Source organism: Cricetulus griseus, chromosome 2 (assembly GCF_003668045.3).
Source record: "Cricetulus griseus strain 17A/GY chromosome 2, alternate assembly CriGri-PICRH-1.0, whole genome shotgun sequence".
NCBI classification, from domain to species: domain Eukaryota; kingdom Metazoa; phylum Chordata; class Mammalia; order Rodentia; family Cricetidae; genus Cricetulus; species Cricetulus griseus.
Genome location: NC_048595.1, coordinates 368,216,893 through 368,238,015, shown reverse-complemented (window position 1 = coordinate 368,238,015; position 21,123 = coordinate 368,216,893). Strand labels below are relative to the sequence as shown.

Below are 21,123 nucleotides of genomic sequence, written 5' to 3'. Positions count from 1 at the left end.
ATTGACTGTTTTTTCTACCTTCTATGCAGCAGACAAAACAGGATGCTGGACATTGTAAATTTGAGCAAAAGAAATGATCTAGGCAGCTATTGCAAGCACAAGGATTCTGGCACAGTGTATATACAAGTACCAAGGTCCCTCTCCTGGAGTGCAGGGGACATTAAGACCTGTTTTCCCAGGGCAACCACAGATGGGGAGTCAGCCTTGCAGGGACAGGATACCAGCCAGTTGTTTCCCATTCTGTAGGGACAAGGGACATGGTTGACCTCAATGTATAGAGATGTGTGTTCTTTCAGCCACATACAGACAGAGGCTTTTTTTTTGTAGCATGGATTGGGTGTGAACAGTCAAAGATTGAAGCCCATGCTCTGATTATTTTTCCATACGGCAAAGGGGAAGGGTGGAAGCGGCCCTTCTTTCTTGGTGCTTGGGTTTCCTTTAGTGAGCTCCCTGTCCCTGCTGTTGTGAGATGGCTCACTTGGCTGCTGTCTCCTTCCACTTTACACCAACAGCCAATGGCGCAGCTGGAAAGAAAGCACCATTTATTCAGATGTGAGGAATAGACATTAGAACCATCACTTACGGGCTGGTGGCCTTATGATGAAGTCAGGATTGATTCAGCAAGTCAACAGATGGCACCGCTCACCCCTGGGCTGCTTACCACTGATGGATGCCAATCTTGAGGGGTACCAAGAGCCAATGGTCTGGTGTAAACTTTTAAGTACTGAATTACTCAATGAAAAGGAGACATGGAGCAGTGGCTAGGAGCAGTGGCTAACGCCTGTAATCACAACACTCAGGAGGCTGAAGCAGGAGGATTGTTTGAAGCTGGCCTGGGCTACAGTGAGATTCTGTCTCAACAAAAGAAAAAAGGCAGAATAAAGAAAAATAAAACAGCCAGCATAACAATAAATAACCACACCTGTGGATCTCAGTTGCTTAGAAGGCCAGAGGACTGGCCAGCATATTTGTAACCAGTAGTTGAGGTGAGATTGGCAGGACAACTTTAGACCCAGAGATAGCTCCATATCCACCTACTCCTTTGTGAGTGGCCCAGCAGTGTCCTTCTCCCCTGCATGCTGAAACTCTGTCAGGTCCATCCCAAGAGGTGCTGCACTCTGAAGCCTGTTTTGCTGGGCGTGGTCCAGGTGCAAATAGAGAGCAGCAAGGATAGTTTGGGGATTGAGACCAGCATCCTGCTGTTCTGCTGCTTGCTCAACTCGTTTGTGATCATGAGACATCTGCCGAGACTCACTGACTGGAGAGTTCTGTGCTGTCAAATGTTTTCCAAACAAGACTCTTAAGATTATTGTTTGCCACATTGAGCCAGAGATAGGAGAGAGGCCACGGCCATTGCTGCCATAGGATAATCTCTTTGGCATCCTCTCAAATGGCTCTTTGGGGATTCTTTGGTCCTGGTCTGAACATGTCACAGCATGGCCCGAGGTGGGCAGGGCCTAAGGCAGTCTGCAGGTTAGGCCAGCATAGGCACTGGGCTAGTGTGGCAAGCTGTCAGAAAATAAATGGAATTCTGACTGAAGGTACACAGAGGACCACCAGAACACAGAATTCTGTTCAAGTGCAACAGTTCTGGGGACAGTCTCACCCCCACTTGCCCTGTCCTTGTCACCAACAGAACCAGGTCATTAGGTGATACTTAGAGAAAGGAGGGCACAGGGTGACTTACTTTTTCAAAAAACTGGAACACAGAGCTCTGAGCAAGGATCATCAAGAACCAGAACCTAGAACCTAGAGTTCAGAGTCCAGGACCGGAGATGTTGTAGTTGGCACAATATAACAGTTATGTGTGGGATACTAGAAAAAGAGACTGACATGTGCGAGTCCAGAGATGTATGTTTTACTAGAGCAAATGAGGCTCAAAACATAGCTACTAGAGGAGTGGATATGATTAGGGAGAAAGGGCTAAATTATGGGCTGCTGACATAATGGAATATTATTGAACAGGCAATGTGGATGGACCAGAGTCACAGATTTCTGATGGAAGGGCAACAACAAGGCTGAATTTGCCATCTGAAACATCCCCAGATGAACACCACAGGTGCAAGACACTGGACATAAGATGGCCATGGTTAAGTGATACCCCCAGGAAGAATGAACGAGGCAGCCACCCAGCCTGCTGCCTTGAGGGCCTCTGGGTTTCAGAGTGGAGTGAGAGCCCAGAGAAATCCCTGGAATGTGAAGGACCTCTGTGGCTGGAGATGGCAGGACAGAGTGGCAAAGAGCACCCATAGAGACAGGCTGAGTCCTGAGCAATACATGAGACACCCAGAGACACATGTGACAGGGCATGGGAACTGGCACTGAGGCATGTGTGGGACTGGATCAGTGCCTGTTCCTGCAGCTGGGTTGGAAACCCTCTAACCCTGATCTATGTTGCGGCACAGAGACAGATAAATGTCAATGCCCCTTGGGATCCACCCAACAGATCTTAAAAAGCACACCTCCAAAGATCCAAGGAGCTCCAAGAATATTTAAAGGTGCTGAAAATATTCAGCCAGGTGTGGTGGCACATTTCTTTAATGCCAGCATCCAGAAAGCTGAAGCAGGTGTATCTCAGTGAGTTTAAGACCAGCCTGGTCTGATTAGCAAGTTCTAGACCAGCAGAGTTACATAGTGAAACCCTGTCTAAAACAAAAATAACAAAACAAAACATCCCACATATAGGGGTCTGGGAGGGGGCTCAGTTGGCAAAGTGCTTGCTTTGCCAGCATGAGGACCTGTGTTCAATCCCAGGAATCTGTGTAGAAATGTCAGGTGTGGTCCTGAGGGTGACACCCAGAATATCCTAGAGTATTTTTCCAGCCTCCACAGGCGCACACACACACACACACACACACACACACACACACGTTAAAAGTTATCTAGGATGCAATAAGAAAAAAGCCACATACCTTGGTTACGATTAAACTTTACCAGAAACAAAAAGCAAGATTTAAAAAAAAAAAAAGCCCTGGTGAGCAAAGCCTGACACTGATTCCAACTGACAGAAAGGTTCAAACCTCAGATAATCTCACTATATGTTTGCTCAAAAGAAAAAAGTTAAGAGGAGGCATAGAATATATAAAAAGACCCCAAAACGAACCTCAAAAGAAGAAACTGTGACACGCAAGAGGGTAAGCTTTCCACAAAGGTTCACAGAAGATTACACACTCCAGAAAAACATTGATTGATTTTAAAATGAGTGGGTGGATCAATAAGGGCAGAGGAAGTTCCCAGTGATTCAGTAAGCACAAAAGCATTGGCAGGGGTTTACATCACAAAGCATCCAAAGGACAGTGAGGAAAATTCAGGGAGTGATCAGATAATGTTTGGACCAGTGACTACAGCCACTGTGCAACTGTGCCCCTGAAGTCCAAATATGGAAAGCATCCAAGTGTAAATAGGAGTCCCAAAGGACCCAGGCATACATCCTCGAGTCCAGAAGCAATACAGAAGACTGAAGAAGGATTTGAAAGCACAGCTGTGTAAGGCCCTTAGGACTGGGGGACTGAGAGCTTTCAGGGCACTGGCACCATGAAAGTTTAGACACCTGAAGGTGGGGAGTTTGTTGTGCGAGATCATTAAGGAGATGTCTCAAGGATTTGTTTCTGAGAACCCAGAAAATGCTCCTGGAAGGAAAAATGCACACCAGAAATGTGGTGATGCCATGAACAGCAAGTACAGGTGAACCCCAGGGCATGGTTCACCCAAAGCAATAATACTGTAAACCCACAGCAGCAATGTCTAACTTGTGGTTTAGAAAGAAGGGCACGGAACATAGGACAATGACTTGGCAACCGGTAGCGTGGTTTAAGTCATTGTAATTCATGTTCAAAGGGCGAGCTGAGATATTAACTTTGGACTTTGAGGGAAATACGTGTCTCCCTCAAAGATAACTATTTAAAGAATTAAAATGCACAGGTTCCAAGCAAGTGGAAACAGATGAGTGGAGTAAAGAAAAGCAAAAAGCTCAACTAACAAAGAGGCAACGAGGAGGAAAACAAGCAGAAAACAGGACAAACAGTTAAAGGGAGTAAGAGGAAGCTCCCCTATCTGTGAGTGGCTCAGTCAGCCCAGTCAGATCATCAGGGTGAAACTTGAGGCATTTGTTAGTGTTGCAAAAGATACCTAAGTCTTAAGACCACTGAGAAAGTGAAAGGATGGTCGTACAGAAGCCAGAGATAGCAGGTGCAGCTATATTCACCACTGGAACATTGCTAGAGGAGGAATAGCCTCTGAACAACATGCAGGCTCACAACACATTTCACCTGTCTGTGTGGCACAAGAACTCACCTGGCTCTCAAAGAGAGAGGAAAGAAGTGAACCTAGAGGCCTGAGGGATCCTTCTCTTTCACTGGTGCCTCCCAGCCTGCCTGCTTCTTCCATGGACAGCCTCAGTCTCCTGACCAGGCTTCACTCCACTCTTGCTCAGTTTGGCCTCCCTGCCTTCAGGTACCCCGATGGACAGCTGACTAACTCCAAGCTTTTCCAGTCCTCCTGGCTCTGCTTCCCGAGTTACTTCAGGCCCTCTGCCCCGTGATCATTTTCTTGTCACCTCTCCAAGAATGGAGGGCATAGATCCTAAGAACTCTCACATTTGCACCCACAGGGCTCTTCCCCTCATGCAGCCATCCCTGCCAGTGTCACCCTGGCTGCTCATCTCCATGGGCAACTTCTACTTTCTGGCTGCCCTGCCCACAATCTAGGGCTTCTGGGTAGCCTTGGCCAGCATCGAGGATCTCCTGGTGTTGGCAAATGCTTTTCTATACAGAGATTCCTAGTCTTCTGGGGCTGTAAGAGCAGCTGTGGGTACTATGAGTGTTGCAGTAGTTAGAGGATACTATTCAAGTCTCTCTGGTTCCTCTCCTGAGGGTTGAATAGGGTGTCAGACTCACCGTGAATTGGCGCACCTCCCCTCTGTCCACTAGCTGGCGGTCTTTCTCAGGCGTGATGGCATAGGCCAGTTTCTAAGAGAGAATGGGGTTATTGGTACAGCATGGGGCCCAGGTTGGCACAGACCAGCCAGCACCCACTATAACAATGAGGACTTCCCCCAAAAGAATCAGGCTCAGGAGCCACAGCCTCAGGTCCTTAGCTCTGAGTGAGAGCAAACCAACAACACTCTGATGTACGGTGGGTACAGTGCTAGTGGAGAGTTCTGTCTCTCAGTGGATGCATGCAGGTCCCTCAGCATCTGTTACTTGCCCTCTACAGGAAATATTGCTTCCATCTACTTGTCTGTTCTTAGAGCCTAGATGTCACCTGGGCCTCCAGAATAGACTTCAGGCCCTGGGATTGTCTTTGATTCTCAGTTGGACACTGGCAGCTCCAACTACTTCTAAGTTTGGCATCAGAAAGGCTGTGCTCTGACCACATACTAGACCCAGTACAGCGTGACTGATGAGGGACCTCTGAGTGCCAGCCTATAAGATGAGGGACCTGTGACAGTATCCAGCACCAAGGGACACATTGGCTCCAAGATGGAGTCCTTGGGCCCCACAGGTATAAAGGACTTTGCTGCTCAGTCAGGATCCCCTGAAACTTGAGTGTAGGATGGTCTCTGGGAACTATTAGTCCACTCATATAAGTTCTTATTCTTCCAGGAGGGTCAAACAGGACATGTAAAAATAGACTGGTATCACCCAGACACATGGATGAACAGAGGCAAATCACATAGATACACCGGCACCCATTGCATACACAAACAGGGATGCATAGTTAGTCACATATGTGGTGTGAACACATGTGCATGCACGAGTTTTCACACACACACACACACACACACACACACACACACACACACACACACACACACGGCCACGTGTGTGGGGACACCAGCACACACAAACACAAATATGGCATACAAATATGTTCCCCTCCTTTCTGTTGGAACAACACTTTATCCCATCATGGTCCCACCTCCCGCCTCCTGCTGGCTGAGACAGTTCAGGGATGGGGAAACACCTGAACCATTAGGGTGAAGAGTCCCCTTGAAAGCACCCACCTCTCTGAAGGACCCTGGCAGGCTGCAGAACTTATAGGTGGCATAAATGGGCACCATGGCCATGGAGGATGTGGCAATGATCCAGCCCAGTGCATTGGCCCAGTCTGGGAAGATGTAGTCTCCATAGTGTGGGGGTCTGAAGGTCACAATGCTGACCACAACCACATACTGAAAAAAAGGGCACAGAGGTCAGGCACAAAGGTAGGTGTGAAGATAGAGGAGAAAAATCAACAAGTGGTCTCCTAGCCACACAAGCCACAAGTTCCAACCCCAACCAGTCTACCTGGGCCTGGCCCAAACAATACAACATCTTCCTAGGGCACCAATGGTATACCTACACATATGCTTTGCAACTATACATGTACTTCATTCCTATACATACGTGTGCTTACATGTGTGCCTACCAGACTGCTTGTGCCTATACTGCACACCAATGCATGAATTATGTATTTACATCCTATGCTTGCATGTGTACAGTATGCCTAAACATGTGCTTAATGCTACACCTGTACTTTGTACCTACACGTGAACTTATATATGTTCTTTGTACCTGGACACAGTAGCCCTTCCTAAACAGCAAGTCCAGCAGGTGTGCAGTAGGATGGATTTTTCGGTGCAAATCCTCACTTGTTGTGTATTTTTGAGGTGTGCACGTGTGTTCACACCACATATGTGACTGACTATGCATACCTATTTGTCTGCGTGTGCAATGTGTGTCAGTTTACTGTCCAACCACATCAACTTGGAAAATACATTTGGACACACACATCTCACACTTGTTTTCTTTCTTTTTTTAAACAGATGACACATTTCCTAGAAAGCACTGTGTTTTCCAAAGCCACACTCCTACATGTAAGTTTATTTTGATATGATGAATTTTTTTTAGTAGTGCGATCTGCTGCAGAGGTCATGTAATACCACGTCTGTGGTGTGCACTGTCTGCTGTGGCCAGATGATATCACAGTGACTTAGAGAAACATGAGGTTAACATTTTTTTCCTGCTAAGGTCATAACTTTATATGGAATGGGTTTAAAAATTAGGTTTAAGATTGCAGAAATGATGCTTACATGAAATTGGTAGAATGAACTGTCTAGCATAATTTATAAGTTTTATCTTATACTTTAAACCAATGTAGAATGAAACTCAAAGACTTCACTGTGTCTCCTAAGATCAGGGCCAGCTCTTTCATACTGGGGAGGGGGCTTGTTAACAGGGAGAAGACAGAGATAGGATAGTTTAAAAAGAATCAACTATTCCAGGCAGAGACAAGAAGCCAGACAAGAAGACAGGTGACGGTTCCCAGGAAGGTCCCCCTGGCTATTGATACCGGTGGCATTCTACCTATGACCAACTGAGTAGGTGCAAGAGTTCCCCTCAGGCTGCAGAGGGCTGTGAGCTGGCTTGTATAGCTACATATGTCACACATCACACATGTTAATTGCTGCATGAAGACAGGTGAGCTCTCTGACATCTTTCTCAGTGATCTCAAGGCATCAGGATGGATTCAAGGGCAGGGGCAGGGAGTGTTAGGACCCATGGTTCTTACCAGAAGGAAGCAGGGGCTGACCAACTTCCAGCAGAGCCGCCAGTACAGGTTGGGCCTCTGGCCTGTCATCTGCTTGATGTCATCACTGAATTGCTGGACACCTAAGGGGGAAGAGATATAGCTGTGAACTGGTGATGAAACTGAACTTACATAGGTGACACTAGGGGCCTCACCTCTCAAACTTCATATCCCCAATTCTGTCCAGCGATGTGCTAATTGACTCTGATGATGCTTTAAAGAGGCCTGTGGTCTGCTGGGTGAGTTGAGGGCCCAGCAGTACTCCAACCCTACCCTGCTGCTGCTCCTTCTCCAGGTCCTACAGCCTCCCTACCTCCTTCTGCAAGTAGTAATTTCCCACTTGGCAAACACTGTGGCAACACATCCAACACAAAACTTACTATTTTGACGGTCAGCTCAGTGGCTGCATTGCTACCTTTCATCTTCAGGGTTTTCTCATCTTCCCCAACTGAGACTCTGTCCATTCAATGCCAACTCCTACCCCCAACATTTAGCATTCCACTTTGCTTCTAGGGACTTGGTCCCTTGAGGGATAGTATGTAGGTGGCATCACAGCATATGTACTTTGGGGACTTGCTTGCTTCAGTTAGCACATATGTCATTGTCATCCATGTTGGAGCATGTGCCAGCATCTCTTCCTTTTTAAAAGCTGAATCTCTCTCTCTCTCTCTCTCTCTCTCTCTCTCTCTCTCTCTCTGTGTGTGTGTGTGTGTGTGTGTGTGTGTGTATGTGTAATGCTTTTAATTTAAAGTTGTCTCTAGACATTTAATAACTGGCATTTCTCCCAGCAGTACTCTCTAGAAACATCCTCCTTTCAGCAGTATTATTCAGCTTATCTTAATCAGGAATTGGCAAGGAGATCTTCACAGTGACTCCCTTCACCCACTTCTGGCCTGGTCTCTGGCTCATGTGACTGCAGTGGGGTTCCTAGCTTTAAAAAGCTCAGCAGACACTGTAGTCTCACCAGAAAGTCTCTGACTAGAGCTCTGATCAAAGTCTCCTGCTTAGAGCTCCAGCCAGTTCTCAGGACACCATTAGAAGACTAGGGTGGGTGGGAAAGAGTAGACCCCAGACATCAAGTACGTGATGTCCCCAAGATTCTGCAGCTCAGGTCCTACCTCCAGCAAGCTTCAGACCCCCAGGGACTCTTAGCATGTAACTAGCTGATGAGCTATTCTCACAGGAGGACCTATGGTTCTAACTTATGCTCAAGCAACTTGGTGTGAGATGCACCCCTGGGAAGTGGCCATGGTTTGACGTCCCTCTCACAGACCAACTGAACTGTATGATCGAGGACTCTACAATGACAGGTAGGCCAGACTCTGGCCAGATGGAGCTGAAGCTATTCTGTGCTTGTTGGTAGGGTCCTGGCTAGCTGGATGGCGTATTTACCTTTTGCCAGTTAGTTATGAAGGGCCCAGTGTCCAATCAGCCTTACTCTCCCACACAACACAACCTCTCTGAACATCTCTGACTACAACATAGCTTACCAGGGAGTCACTTTGCTGTCTTCTTCATCCAGTAGACAGACCCTTACCACATACCCTGTGATGCCATGAAAGGCATGACTTAAACTTCTGGAGTCCAGTGGAGCCCAAATGCCTCTTTTCAAAGTGGTTTTGCCAGAAGACATTAGCTTAGCTGACACACTGATGTCACAGTGCTGGTCTGACCACCAAGACTTACCATAGAACCAGGCCACCCCAATGGTTTCAATGAGCACACCAAAGAGAATGGACGTGCCCGCTGCAAAATGGTCCAGCAGTGTGAATACATAGATGCCACCCTGGAAGAGAATGAGCTCCCGATGAGCTTGGGGACATCAAAGTATTTTCCCTAAAAGGTAGCCCACCCTGTGGGTTCACCCTGTAGGTAAGAAGGGGCAGAGACACTCAAATGCCAAGCTTGGTGGCATCTGCCATGCAAAAGTGGCCAAGACATCACAGACAGGCCTCTGCCACTTTCCAGCCTCCCTCCACCCCCAGGAAGACAGGCTCAGTATAAGGCGCATTCTGGATGCTGTCCCAGCGCTGAATTCTCTCTGGGACTAGGTTCCAGATCTGTGTTTGCCCTGCTTGTTTCTACAGGGAAGTAGGTTTACTTGAGGGAGAGGATGGAGCTTCTTAGAAATGATGAAGTGTGTCTGTTCCCATGGCACCAGCTGCGCTGCCAGGCACCAGGGCTGACAGGACAGGAGCAGGCCACTACATACGTTGGTGACGCAGAAGAGAGACAGCAGGAAGGTGGCCAAGACAATGCCAAGAGTGAAGAGCTCTCGGTGCCGATGTAGTAGCTGGAACTCATCAACAAGCCCAGTGATCACAGACTCCATGCCGCCCATCTGCGGGACACAGAGAATGGTAGTTGACACTAACCGTTTAGTGAGTGTATACTCTGGGTGGGTGTGAAGAAGGGAATGTACAGCAGACTTGGGGAAAGACAAGAAGAGGCCTTGATGAGGCTCCCCTGTGGACATAGGCCTCAGGAAGATTCTATGGAGGGCGGCCACAGTCACCTTGAAGTCCCTGGGCCTATGAAGTGCCAAGTGGCTGAAAGTCTTATGAGAGTGATGGGGTCAATGTATGACCAAAACAAGATGTCCCTTCCTCAAGCACAGTCCCAGGATTGGCACTGGAACTGTCCCCAAGTTGCATCACAATGGGACTAGCTAGGTAGAGCCTGTGATTTTTACGCAATGCTCATGAGTGTGCCTTCTTGGATACAAGAAAAGAAACTCATGGGCTACTAGTTGGGTGTAAGATGGAGGTGAGGGCTGTGGCATAATGAGATCCGTGTTCTTGGAAAAAGGGATTCCTGGTTCAGGCTTTCCAGAAAGCATACAATTGCCAAGCTGTCAGGGTGGGTAAATGGCATGAGACAGCCCAAAGCTGATATTAGGACTCAGTAAATGGTCTTTAGCAGTTGACAGGAATGAAGGAATCTAAGAGAGCTCATTGGCTTTAGCCCCTTTGAGGTTGGACATCAGGGGGGCTGAAAAGAGTTTCCAAGGCCCAGCCTGGGCTACAGCTAGCCTCTATCCATCATAAGGGAGTCCAGAGGTCAGGGAAGGCATTGCTGTGCAGGGGTGGCCGATCACTCTGCTATTATGGGCCAACCCTTTGATTACTGGTGTGTTCAGACCCCGATACTGGATTATGGAAGAGGTGGGTAAGTTACATTTCAACCACTACCACTCAGGTCCAGAGAGGGTCATTGTGATGTCTGAACCTGATGCATAGGCTCTGTGCTAAGTGAGGTTTGAGGAACTGTTTGGGGTCATGTCTAGCTCCGCAGGGGCAGCATCCCCAGGAACAGGCCAACAACGAGGGATAGCTGTGGAGCCTTGGGGTATGCATTACTCACAGCACTGTCGATACCCAGAGTGAGCAGCATGAGGAAGAAGACAGCAGCCCAGGCCGAGGAAAGCGGGAGTGTGGCAATTGCCTCAGGGTAGATGATGAAGATCAACCCAGGTCCTACAGGCAGAAACCCTCATCACTGCCACAAACTTACTCCTTGCTTCCCCACTTGTCACACCTGGAACTCACCACTGCCACAAGTTTGCCCCCTGATTCCCTACTTGTCACAGTTTGCTTTCTGTTGCCTCGCCATCCCATAAGGCCATCCAGCCGAGCCAATGCCAACAGTGCTCAGATCTCTTGGAACTCTACCCCACTGCTTTCCTTCTGTTTCTTCTCAGGAGTCTTACTTCCTGAGAATTTATCAGACACTGGCTGGGTGCCCCAAGAGCACTTGGTAGATGGTCACCTGAGAGATCTCCCACTCAGTCAGCTTGTGCCCTTGTTCCCCAACTCACACATGTCCACAGGAATGGGAGGAGTGAAAACAAAATGTGGGTCAGAGAAAAGATTGGCAGATACTTCTGCCTCAGAGAGTCCCAGATGTCTTTCCAGTTAGCTTTCCTGCACAGATTATGCCTGACCCATATGTACACACACACGTGTGTACATGAGCACGTACAAGTGTGTGTGCATACACACTCGCACATTCACTCTCTCTCTCTCTCTCTCTCTCTCTCTCTCTCTCTCTCTCTCTCACACACACACACACACACACACACACACACAGAGTCTGGAGATTGGACTCAGGCCCTTATGCTTTTGTGACAAGCACTTTATCATCTGAGCCATCTTCCCAGTTCATGTTGAAATTTCAGATAGACTGATAATGAGGTAATGGAGCCTTTAAAGGGTATTGGGTTATGGGGGCTACCACCCTCATGAAGAGGTTGTTAATCTATGGAGATTGAGTTAGGTCTCTCAGCAATGGGTCTCTTGAGACTGGATTGATGTTAGATTTTGGATGTAGAATTTTCAAGACCTAGTCCACAGTCACTGGCATATTGAAGGTGGATGTATCTTGGGGAAATCAACATCCCTGGTGGGTGAATTCATACTGAATGGGCTCCTGTGGGGGGACCTAGTTGGGGGAACTATGCCCCGTGTGGTGGCCCCAAACCCTTCTCTCCTTGGTTTCTTAGCCCCCAGGATCTCAGCAGCTTGTCTCACCATGATGACCCCACCATAATGTTCTGTCTTGCCTCATGTCCAAAGTGATAGCCAAGGGATCCTGGCCTCAGATCTCTGGAACTGAGTCCAAACAAGCCTTCCCTTTTTAAAACTGATTTTCTTATGCATTTTTCACAGGATGGAAGGCTGACTAGCATAATTAATCGCAAAGAGAGTGGACACTTACACAGCAAGGCTATGTGTTTAGCCCAAATGTGCTGTGTCTTTTCTCTCTTCCATATGGAGGCCCTCAGCAAAGACACATTCATGGCTGCATGCTTAGACTTTGTGAACTAAACTGTCCTTCCTTTGTAAAGTCATCCGGCTTCAGACATTTTGTTGTAGAAACAAAAATGGATGAAAACACGACATCACCCAACTACACTGAGTCCTTCCTTTTGCCTTTCCTACTCTTAGTCACAACTTCCAGGTGTGGAGAGATACTCGGTGCCCAAAAGTCAGGCAAATGAGAAGGAAGGGAAGATATTTGCCAAAGACTCAAGACTTTTCTGATTAGACCCAAATCTCATTCAAACCTGCCATGATCTCTGGACACTCACTAGAAAACATTGACAGCTAATGTCAGAAACTGCTTCATTTTGGCAAGTCAATTTTAAGCCTAGCACCTTCTTGTCCTGACACTGTGCAGCTGGAAAAGCTCAGTCTTCCCCTTCCCTGAGCTTTACATACTCCATCATGGCATGAACTCCCAGGGGACCCAAATGACAATGTCTAATGATGTCCACCCAGACCTCTACTCTACAGGGAAGAGGCTGAGGGACTGGTTTCATGTGAGCCCAGCACAGGTAGTATGGAGGAATCAGGGTGGGAAGAGCCTGCGAGTTGGACTGGGGCTGGTAACATCATGGGGACATGAACATAGGCTGGCCAAGGTTGCTGTCATCTGAGTCAGCAGGTCTTATACCCAGCATCCTTTGGGTCTTGGCCATGCCCCTTTGGCCTTACTTCAGAGAGGACAGAGTGGGTTGTGGTGGGGTGGGGACTCACCGTCTGTGGCCACATCCCCGATGGGCACGTTATGCTTCTGTGCCATGTATCCCAGGAAGGAGAAGACGACGAAGCCTGAGGAGAAGCTTGTCAGGGAGTTAATAGATGTGGTGATGATTGCGTCTCTGTAGGAACAAGACAGACTGTCCTGGTACCAGTTAAGCTGTGGCTCTGGGAAGCCAGCTGTTATTACCCATTTTCAGCATCTAGGGAAGGAGGGAACCTTCTGAGAGGAGTACCACCAAAGCACCTACAACTGGAGAATCTGTCTGGTACTCCTGGGTTCTGTCAGGGCTTAGGGCAGTGGGAAAGATGACCACTCTGTGTCCCACTCACACAGCCATCTTGGTACTGGGCCACCTCACCAGAGTCCAGGAACCTGGGACATGCACAGGTTTGGGTGCTGGTGAAATGAAGCCTTCACGTACACATGGGGGTATCCAAGTGGCTGGTCTGGTGAAGCTACTCTAAGCACTGACAATTAGGGATGGAGGCATGGCTGGAGGCCACTGGGTCCCCCTCTGTGGCCAGTATATACTGGATGACCCAACACTTGACTGTGGAGTGCCTGCCCGTGTACACACCTGGGCTCCAGGTAGGACTTGCATCAGGACTGGGGTCCACAACCACCCTCCACTTTATTTCCCTCCATGCGATCTCCTTTGGTGACATGGAACCACTTTCCTGTGTTTATTCTGTATTTTTCAATGCCCACTAAGCTCAAAGAGGACAGATCTCAAGATCAACTGGTTCTGTTTTTAGGAGGAAGTGTTACATTTCGGATGTGGAACTTTCTAATAGGGTTCCAGCATGTAGTTGCAGGTGATTTGGACTAAGCTCCTCAGCACCAGGGATGTTCCCCCAGGCCCAGGCCCAGGCCCCCTCAGTTTAGGCTATGAGAGCTAGAGCCAAGTGCCCTAGGTGACATTCTTAGGTAAAACTGGACCCAAAGTGAAGGAGAGGAAATCCATGGCTGAGGTGGCTGGGAGAGAGGATGGAGAATAGCAAAAGGGAGAAAGGAGAGTGAGGTGTATCTGCAGAGGAAGGGCTGGCCTGCAACCTTGTCCTAGGGATCTGGTTCTTCCCTGAAGGTGGCACACATCACCTCATGTCTCAATATCTTCTTTAAAGTGAGACACAAGGGTCTGTTGGAAGATTCTGCGTGGAGTCAGGGAATTCACACCTTTAATCTCAGTATTTGAAAGGCTAATGTGGAAGAAAGTCATGACAAGGCCAGCTTGGGCTACATGGTAAGTTTCAGGACAGCTTAGGCTATAGCATAAGGCCCTGTGTCTCTGAAAAACAAACAAGACTAAGGAAAGGAAATCTGTGTGGCTCAGAGTTTTTGTGATTTTCCTCCAGGAATGCTTCATTTCCAAGAGGCAGATCCCAGGATCAGTGACACCGAGTAGGTTTTGCAGACCATCTCCCAGTGATGGTAGCTCAGGACTTACCTGTAGCAGTTGTTGGTGAACTTATTGTAACTGGAGAAGGCGATCAGCACCCCAAAACCAATGCCCAGGGAGAAGCAGACCTGGGTGGCAGCATCAATCCACACCTGTCATAGCCAGAGATGGGAGAGCATGAGACGTGATTAGAGAGGAGTGAGGGATTCGAGTTCCACCAGGGAGGAGAGTGGGAACTGTCACCAGGCAACCTTCCAGATAACAGCATAGACTTCCTATCTACACTCCACGTTCACCTCCGGTTGAGGCAGCAAAAGTTCTCAGCAAATGGGATGCACATGCTTGGCAGTGGTAGGTATCTGCTGTCCCAGGAAATAGGCCTTCCCACATCCCTGGTCTGAAAGGGCATGGAAAAAGGGAGATTGTATTCTTGTTTATCATCTTGTGGTTTTGGGGTGCACATGGACAGAGCCCCAGGCTACCTGAGGCCAGATACAGACGTCCAACAATAGCAGGTCCATTTCTCTGAAAGGTGCAAGAGCTGATAGTTGTACCGAAATGATGAAGTCAGATGTAACCTGCCTGGGTTAGGGTGATGTTAAGACCTAGGGAGCCAGGCAGAAGAGCTCCCATGTAGCCAGGTAGGAAGGCTCTGAAGTCCTCTCCCAAAGATCTACCATCTAAATTATTTGGGGGCTGAACCATATTAGAATTTGTTTCCCAGTGCCACGTAGCCCAGGAGCCTCAGCACTGAGACAACAATATCAGAACCTGTCACTGGAATCTTCAGGGAACAAGATGAGGATGTCTGAAGTGGCTTCTGAAGGAGCAGAAGACCTGATGCTGCTGAGGAGATTGGAGCCCTGCAGTGTGGGAGCCCAGACAACAAGGGATCTGGCATCTCTGTCCTTTGGGTAGCAGTGTCCAGAGCTTCAGACTACCCCAGTGTTGAGGACTGTTTGTTTGAAGACAGCTGGCCTCAGCATGGTGGAAAGGCTGAGTCCAGAGTGGTTGAACAGGTGGTCAATCAGTAGAGGGGTCCTGCCTTGCTGTCCCGTGTGACTCCTATATCACAGCAAGCCCACCCATCAAGGTGGTTCAGGTAGGAACAGTATCACCAAGAACTTCTTGTTTCCCACATAGTCCCAGTGTTTGCCCAGTTTATTCCCCGCTCCCCCCTCCCCCAGATTTTGGTGTGACATTCATCAGGTTCTCACCATGCGCTTTGCTTGGGCCACTGTCACACCCCACCGAGTGCCTCCCTGGGCCCTGCTCAGAAGCCAGGCTGACCTTACCTGGATCACTTTCCTAACAATGCCCTAGAACAGCTTTCTCTCTTCTTTTCTTTCTTGGTTGGTTCTATTTTTATATTTGATTATCTAGGTACATATTTCTATCACGTATCATTCAATCGTGTACTCTATCAATATCTGTCTAGCATCTATCTATCTATTGTCTACCTATCTTCCATCCATCCAGTCTTACTGCCCATCTTAATTTTTCACAACCTCTCATCTTTGTGACTCGCCTTTTTTTTTTTTTCTTAGCACCTCACATGCAGTGTCTCCCTGCTTTCTTTTGTGGGTAGCATGTCTGCTTGCTGAGACTCTAATAGCCTTCGCTTTTTTTCACTCTTAAATTCACAAACATGTCTTCCCTGACCCTGGCTTGTCCAGGTTCCCACATGGATGATGTCCATAGTCTTCCTGGTTTGGGTTCCATGTCCCAGGTCCCCTTTGCTTCCCCCCTACATCTTCCTTCACTCTGTGGGACATGTGTGCATGCTGTTAGGCCTTCCTTCCACCTCTACCCAGACTTACGCTGACACTGTCACTCCCCACTGAGTCTTCCTTACTGTGATCATTTCAGCCAATTCTTGCCTACTTCTGCCTCAGATTTTTATCAGGCAGAAAACTCCTAAAGGACCTTGTGACTCATCCCCAGTGTGGATCTGCAGCCCTCTTGCCTTCCACCTCTCATGCCCTACTCCATTGGAGACCCACACAATCCTTTCTCAGCAGAAACCTATCCCCTTCCAGCAGGACTACCACAGTGTCTCATCATCCCTGTAATGCCTTTGGAGTTCATCACCTGTCCCAATCCAGCTCACATGACTTCCAACAACTAACTCCTGAGATTCTGTCACAACTGTGTCTCAATAATGCCTGCTTTCATTTCTCTCCAAAGATGGTACTGCCCCTTTCCTCTCTCAGGAACATCTCCTATAGCCTAGAAGAGCCCATCTATCATGAGGCCTCCAAATCTTCTAACCTTCTTTTACTTAAGAAACCTTCAGTGGATCAGGAATTCAGGCTCCCAAAGACAGACCCTGGTTCATGGGGCCCTGAGGAAGCTCATCCCTGAAGACAATTAACACAGAGCCACAGACTGTGCTCTTGGTAACAACTCTCTCTCTCTCTCTCTCTCTCTCTCTCTCTCTCTCTCTCTCTCTCACACACACACACACACACACACACACACACACACGACTGCTGAGGCCAGTAGTATCACAGGTGAAGAAGGTGAGGGGTGTTCAGGGTGTTCAGGGTGCTCTGACTGGAACAGCCTTCCATCCCTGTGGAGAGCCAGAGATGGCCATCCCCCCTGTTTCCTTTCTCTCCATCTTCACGTCTCCCTTAAGTGTCTAATGTACTCTCCCTCCATCAATACTGTCTATGAAGGAGACTTGTATACAGGTGAATAGGCAAACCTGCATCTGCTGACCTCACAGGATAGGAAGGAATTGCTGAACCACACTTTGGGCCTCTGAACCATATTCAGGAGCCCTGTCACAAGCCCCACTGGCTCAAAGGACTGCCAACTCTGATGGGGGCTGCACTCACAGATGCCTCACAGAGCCGGTAGAAGTCCACACTAAGGTATGCTTTGATGCCATCCATGGCTCCAGGAAGGGTTACTCCACGCAGTAGCAGGGCGGTGAGGACCACATAGGGCATGGTAGCTGTGATCCACACAACCTGGAAGAGAAGACAGTGTCTCTAAGGAGCCTAAGCCATGCAGTGAGGCCTTGGTGGGAGCTTATATTGATGCATTTTGGTAGTATGTGGAAAGGAGTGGATTTGAGGCATGAGGTCAGGGAAGGAGCTACCTCCTATTATTGGAGGGTTCCCTGTGTTGGCACAGGGGTTATATTATAACAGGTGTCAGGGTAATTTTGATCAAATTGCCATGGATACCCATACTCACATAACTGCCAAATGTTTTCATCAGTAAGAAATAAGTTCATGCTGTACACACCATTGTGAATGATGTTTTCTCAATGCCCTGCCCCAAGCACAATGTCTATAATTGTCCACCATAATCATGTGTCTACTGTTCCCACCAAATCATGGTCACATGTCACCTCTCATTGAACCATGGACATACATCTCCTCCTTATCTAAACATGGCCATGTGTCTACGGTCAAACAACCATGGCTACCTGTCTTCTCTCAACCATAACAGCCTGCCCACTTTCTCACTCAACTACATCCATGTTTCCACCCACTACACATGACCTCAGGTCCATATACCCAGACAAGGTCACATGCTGACCTTGGTCTCATGACCACTCATCCAATAATGGCCACATGCCCATACACTAATCATGGCCACATATCCACTGACCATGGCCACATGTTACATGTTCGTGTTACATGCACCAACCACAGGCATATGCTACCCATTAGACATGGTCATATGTTAGTTTACTAACATGGCCACATGCTACTTACCAACCATGGTCATGTGTACACCCATGCAACCATAGCCACATGTTACTCTATACAACTATGACCATGTGTCTACCCACCAACTGTGACCACACACAGCTCTTACAAGCCATGGCCATATGCTTATCCACCCACAATCCAACCACCGCCATGTGTTCTCAGGTCCTGTTGGCTTCCACCTCACCTTTCCTGAGGTCTTTACTCCCTTCCACAGGCTGAAGTAGAGCAAGACAATGACCAGCACCAGGCAGGCTGTGAGCTGCCACCGTGGAGGGCCCAGGTCATCAATACCACGGCTCTGGTGGAGGTGAAGTACGCCACGCCTGGAGGAAAGACAACAGATAATTCTGGAGGGAGCAGTTGTCTCCCAGGACTGGAATGAGACAGCTGAGCTAGTCCCTATCCTCCTCATCTTTGTCATATGGAAAGTACCTGGTATGATCTAACTAGAAATACCCCTTTCCTGCTATGAAAGACTCAAAGCTGTCCCCTGGGTCACAGAACTGCCTTAAGATGGACAGAACAGCTAGATGTCTTGCCAGGATACCGGTAGGAGTTCAGCAACACTCTGCTCTACCAACAGACCTGATTTTTGGAGTTGGGAGGGAATAGGAAATTTGGATGTACAGAGAAATGGAGATCTTAAAAACCAGGAGAAGGGACTGAGTGAAGCCATCATGAGCCGCTATCTTGCAACAATCCCAGGATCCTTTTCAGAGGTAAAACGGGAGAGCTCTGAGCAGTAAAACTGCATATGCAGGTTTCTGTGCATTCTGTATTGATTTCTCTCATCCTTGCTCACAGTTATTGCCACTTGAAGGAGGATCCCCAAGGAATGATCTAATGGGGAGCCATACACAGCTGCACTCGTCTTTGAGGAAAGCCATTCTGAAGAGAATGTGTGAAAGGTATACTTACTTCCAAAGAATCTGGCAATGTGGAAGTGGCTGCATCACCTTCACAAAACTCAAAGCTCCAGCCTATTCTAATGGTGCTTCTCCCAAAAGAACTGGAGGAATGTATAGTGAAAGGAGCCACCACAGCCCAGGTTTGTTTGATTGTAGGTCAGATGAGGTTTCTCAGGAAGTTAATACCCAGACTTACAATGGAACACAACTAACCCCAACTTTCTGGAGATTTTCACCAGAAACAGGAATCATGGCACCAAGTTGGAGAACTTTGATCCTCATAGTCTAGAAACCACAACTGGGGTGGTGCTAGCTGCTATCAGCAGGGACAGTGCAGTCCTGAAAATCCAGTTCAACCCAGTAGTTAGGGTCTATACAGTAGTTAGGGTCAGGGTCCCCAGAAAGGGGTCCCAGTGTGGTCAGGGTACTATCGTTCCATCTTATAGAGTATAATGGCTTGCTTGTTATCCTGTCTACCATGGATACTGTGCAAGCTCATAGCATGTGGGTATGCACTGTGAATCACTAGATCTAAACGAGACAGGCCAGTGTACTTCATGGTAGAGTTACTGGCCCTATCTTGGCAGCGAGGATTCTTAAGGCCCCTGTCCTTGCCCTGGGCTGCTGTCCAATGTTCCATGCTTTGCTGTCCCAGTGGGACCTCACTTCTTAGAGCTTCACAAGGAGAGAGAACATTTCAGGATAAAACCACCAAGCCCAGACCCATACAGTGTATTGTGTCCTTTTCCAAGCCCCAACTTTATCCCAGAGCCTCGTGTCTCACAGGAACAGATCTTACCTGAATTTTAGGGAAGTGACCATTTACTCTCCTTGCCTGGGGGGTGGTGTTCAAAGAGCCAGAGGCAAGGGATGGGGTGAGGGTGGGCACAAAGCTCTATATGCCACAACTACGCAGCTCCTCCCAAAGGAGGAAGGTGGCACTCAGTAGATTATGGCCACACAGAGCTTGGATCCTGAAGGTACTGCCCCACATGGCTTTACCAGTGATGGTGCTAAGTCACTATTGACATGAGTTGGACTGCACTGTTTTGGTTTCATTCTGTGATAAAAAGCCTTGGGGCTTCGGAATGTTTAAGATCCCATAGTCTGGAAGCTGGGGAGATGGTAGGTGGGCAATCTACGTGTAGTTGTACAAGTGCTAGGAACTGAGTTTGAATCCCCACGTCTGCTGGTGCATATCTATAAATCCATTTCTAGGGTGGGATGCAGGGGACAGGAGGATTCCTGGAGCTCATTGGCCAGCTATTTTAGTCAAATCAATGAGCTCCAGGTTCAGTGAGAGATCCTGTCTCAGGAATGAGAAAGTGAAGAGTGACTGAGGAAGATAGCTGATGTCAGTCCCTGAACTCCACATGTATGCACACACACAGGTACATGCACCCAAATGAATATGCACATACAACACATAGGCACATCCAATAAGGTCGAAAGTGATTAGAGAAAACAGCCAGACTTCACTTCTGTCCTCAACACAGTCATAACCATACATGAATGTTGCATGTATTCACACATGTACGTACATCTACATTGAGCACATGTTCACACCCACATAAACACACAAATACATATGCACCTACAAGTACCTGCTTACACACCCATGCAAACATACACATATACTATGCATACACAAGTTCATGGCACACACATGCACTCAAGATCTCATGGACTGTTTAGAGGAAAGTCCAGCCCCCCATACTTCTTTCCCCAGCCAGCCACAGCATGGGAACTAGCCACATCAATAACCACAGAAAGCCCACGTTGCACAGTAGGGACAATGCTCCTGAGAGTGAGGGCCTGAAGTCAACAAGTAAGGTGATTTGGGCCTGATGTGCAGAAATTTCTGAAGCGTATGTGGTGTGGAGGGCTGGACATGATTAGGCTGGCATACTCACCAGCACTGAGAAGCCTTTACAGTACCAGCTGTGTTGTGTTCCCTTTGAAGCTGAGCTCC

General features: G+C 48.1%; 1 protein-coding gene across 1 annotated transcript in view; it reads right to left on the bottom strand.

Annotated features, from left to right (window-relative positions):
• Nucleotides 1-500: 500 nt before the first annotated feature.
• LOC100774258 (sodium-dependent dopamine transporter) overlaps nt 501-21,123 on the bottom strand; it is a 34,517-nt gene continuing 13,894 nt past the window's right edge. The window contains exons 4-14 of the mRNA XM_035439162.1: nt 18,428-18,566; nt 17,356-17,490; nt 14,561-14,664; nt 13,107-13,231; nt 10,933-11,045; nt 9,782-9,910; nt 9,256-9,355; nt 7,552-7,652; nt 6,005-6,172; nt 4,896-4,967; nt 501-524 (exon numbers count right to left, since the gene is read on the bottom strand). Coding sequence (XP_035295053.1) covers nt 501-524; nt 4,896-4,967; nt 6,005-6,172; nt 7,552-7,652; nt 9,256-9,355; nt 9,782-9,910; nt 10,933-11,045; nt 13,107-13,231; nt 14,561-14,664; nt 17,356-17,490; nt 18,428-18,566 — 1,210 coding nt within the window. The remainder of the gene's footprint in view (nt 525-4,895; nt 4,968-6,004; nt 6,173-7,551; nt 7,653-9,255; nt 9,356-9,781; nt 9,911-10,932; nt 11,046-13,106; nt 13,232-14,560; nt 14,665-17,355; nt 17,491-18,427; nt 18,567-21,123) is intronic.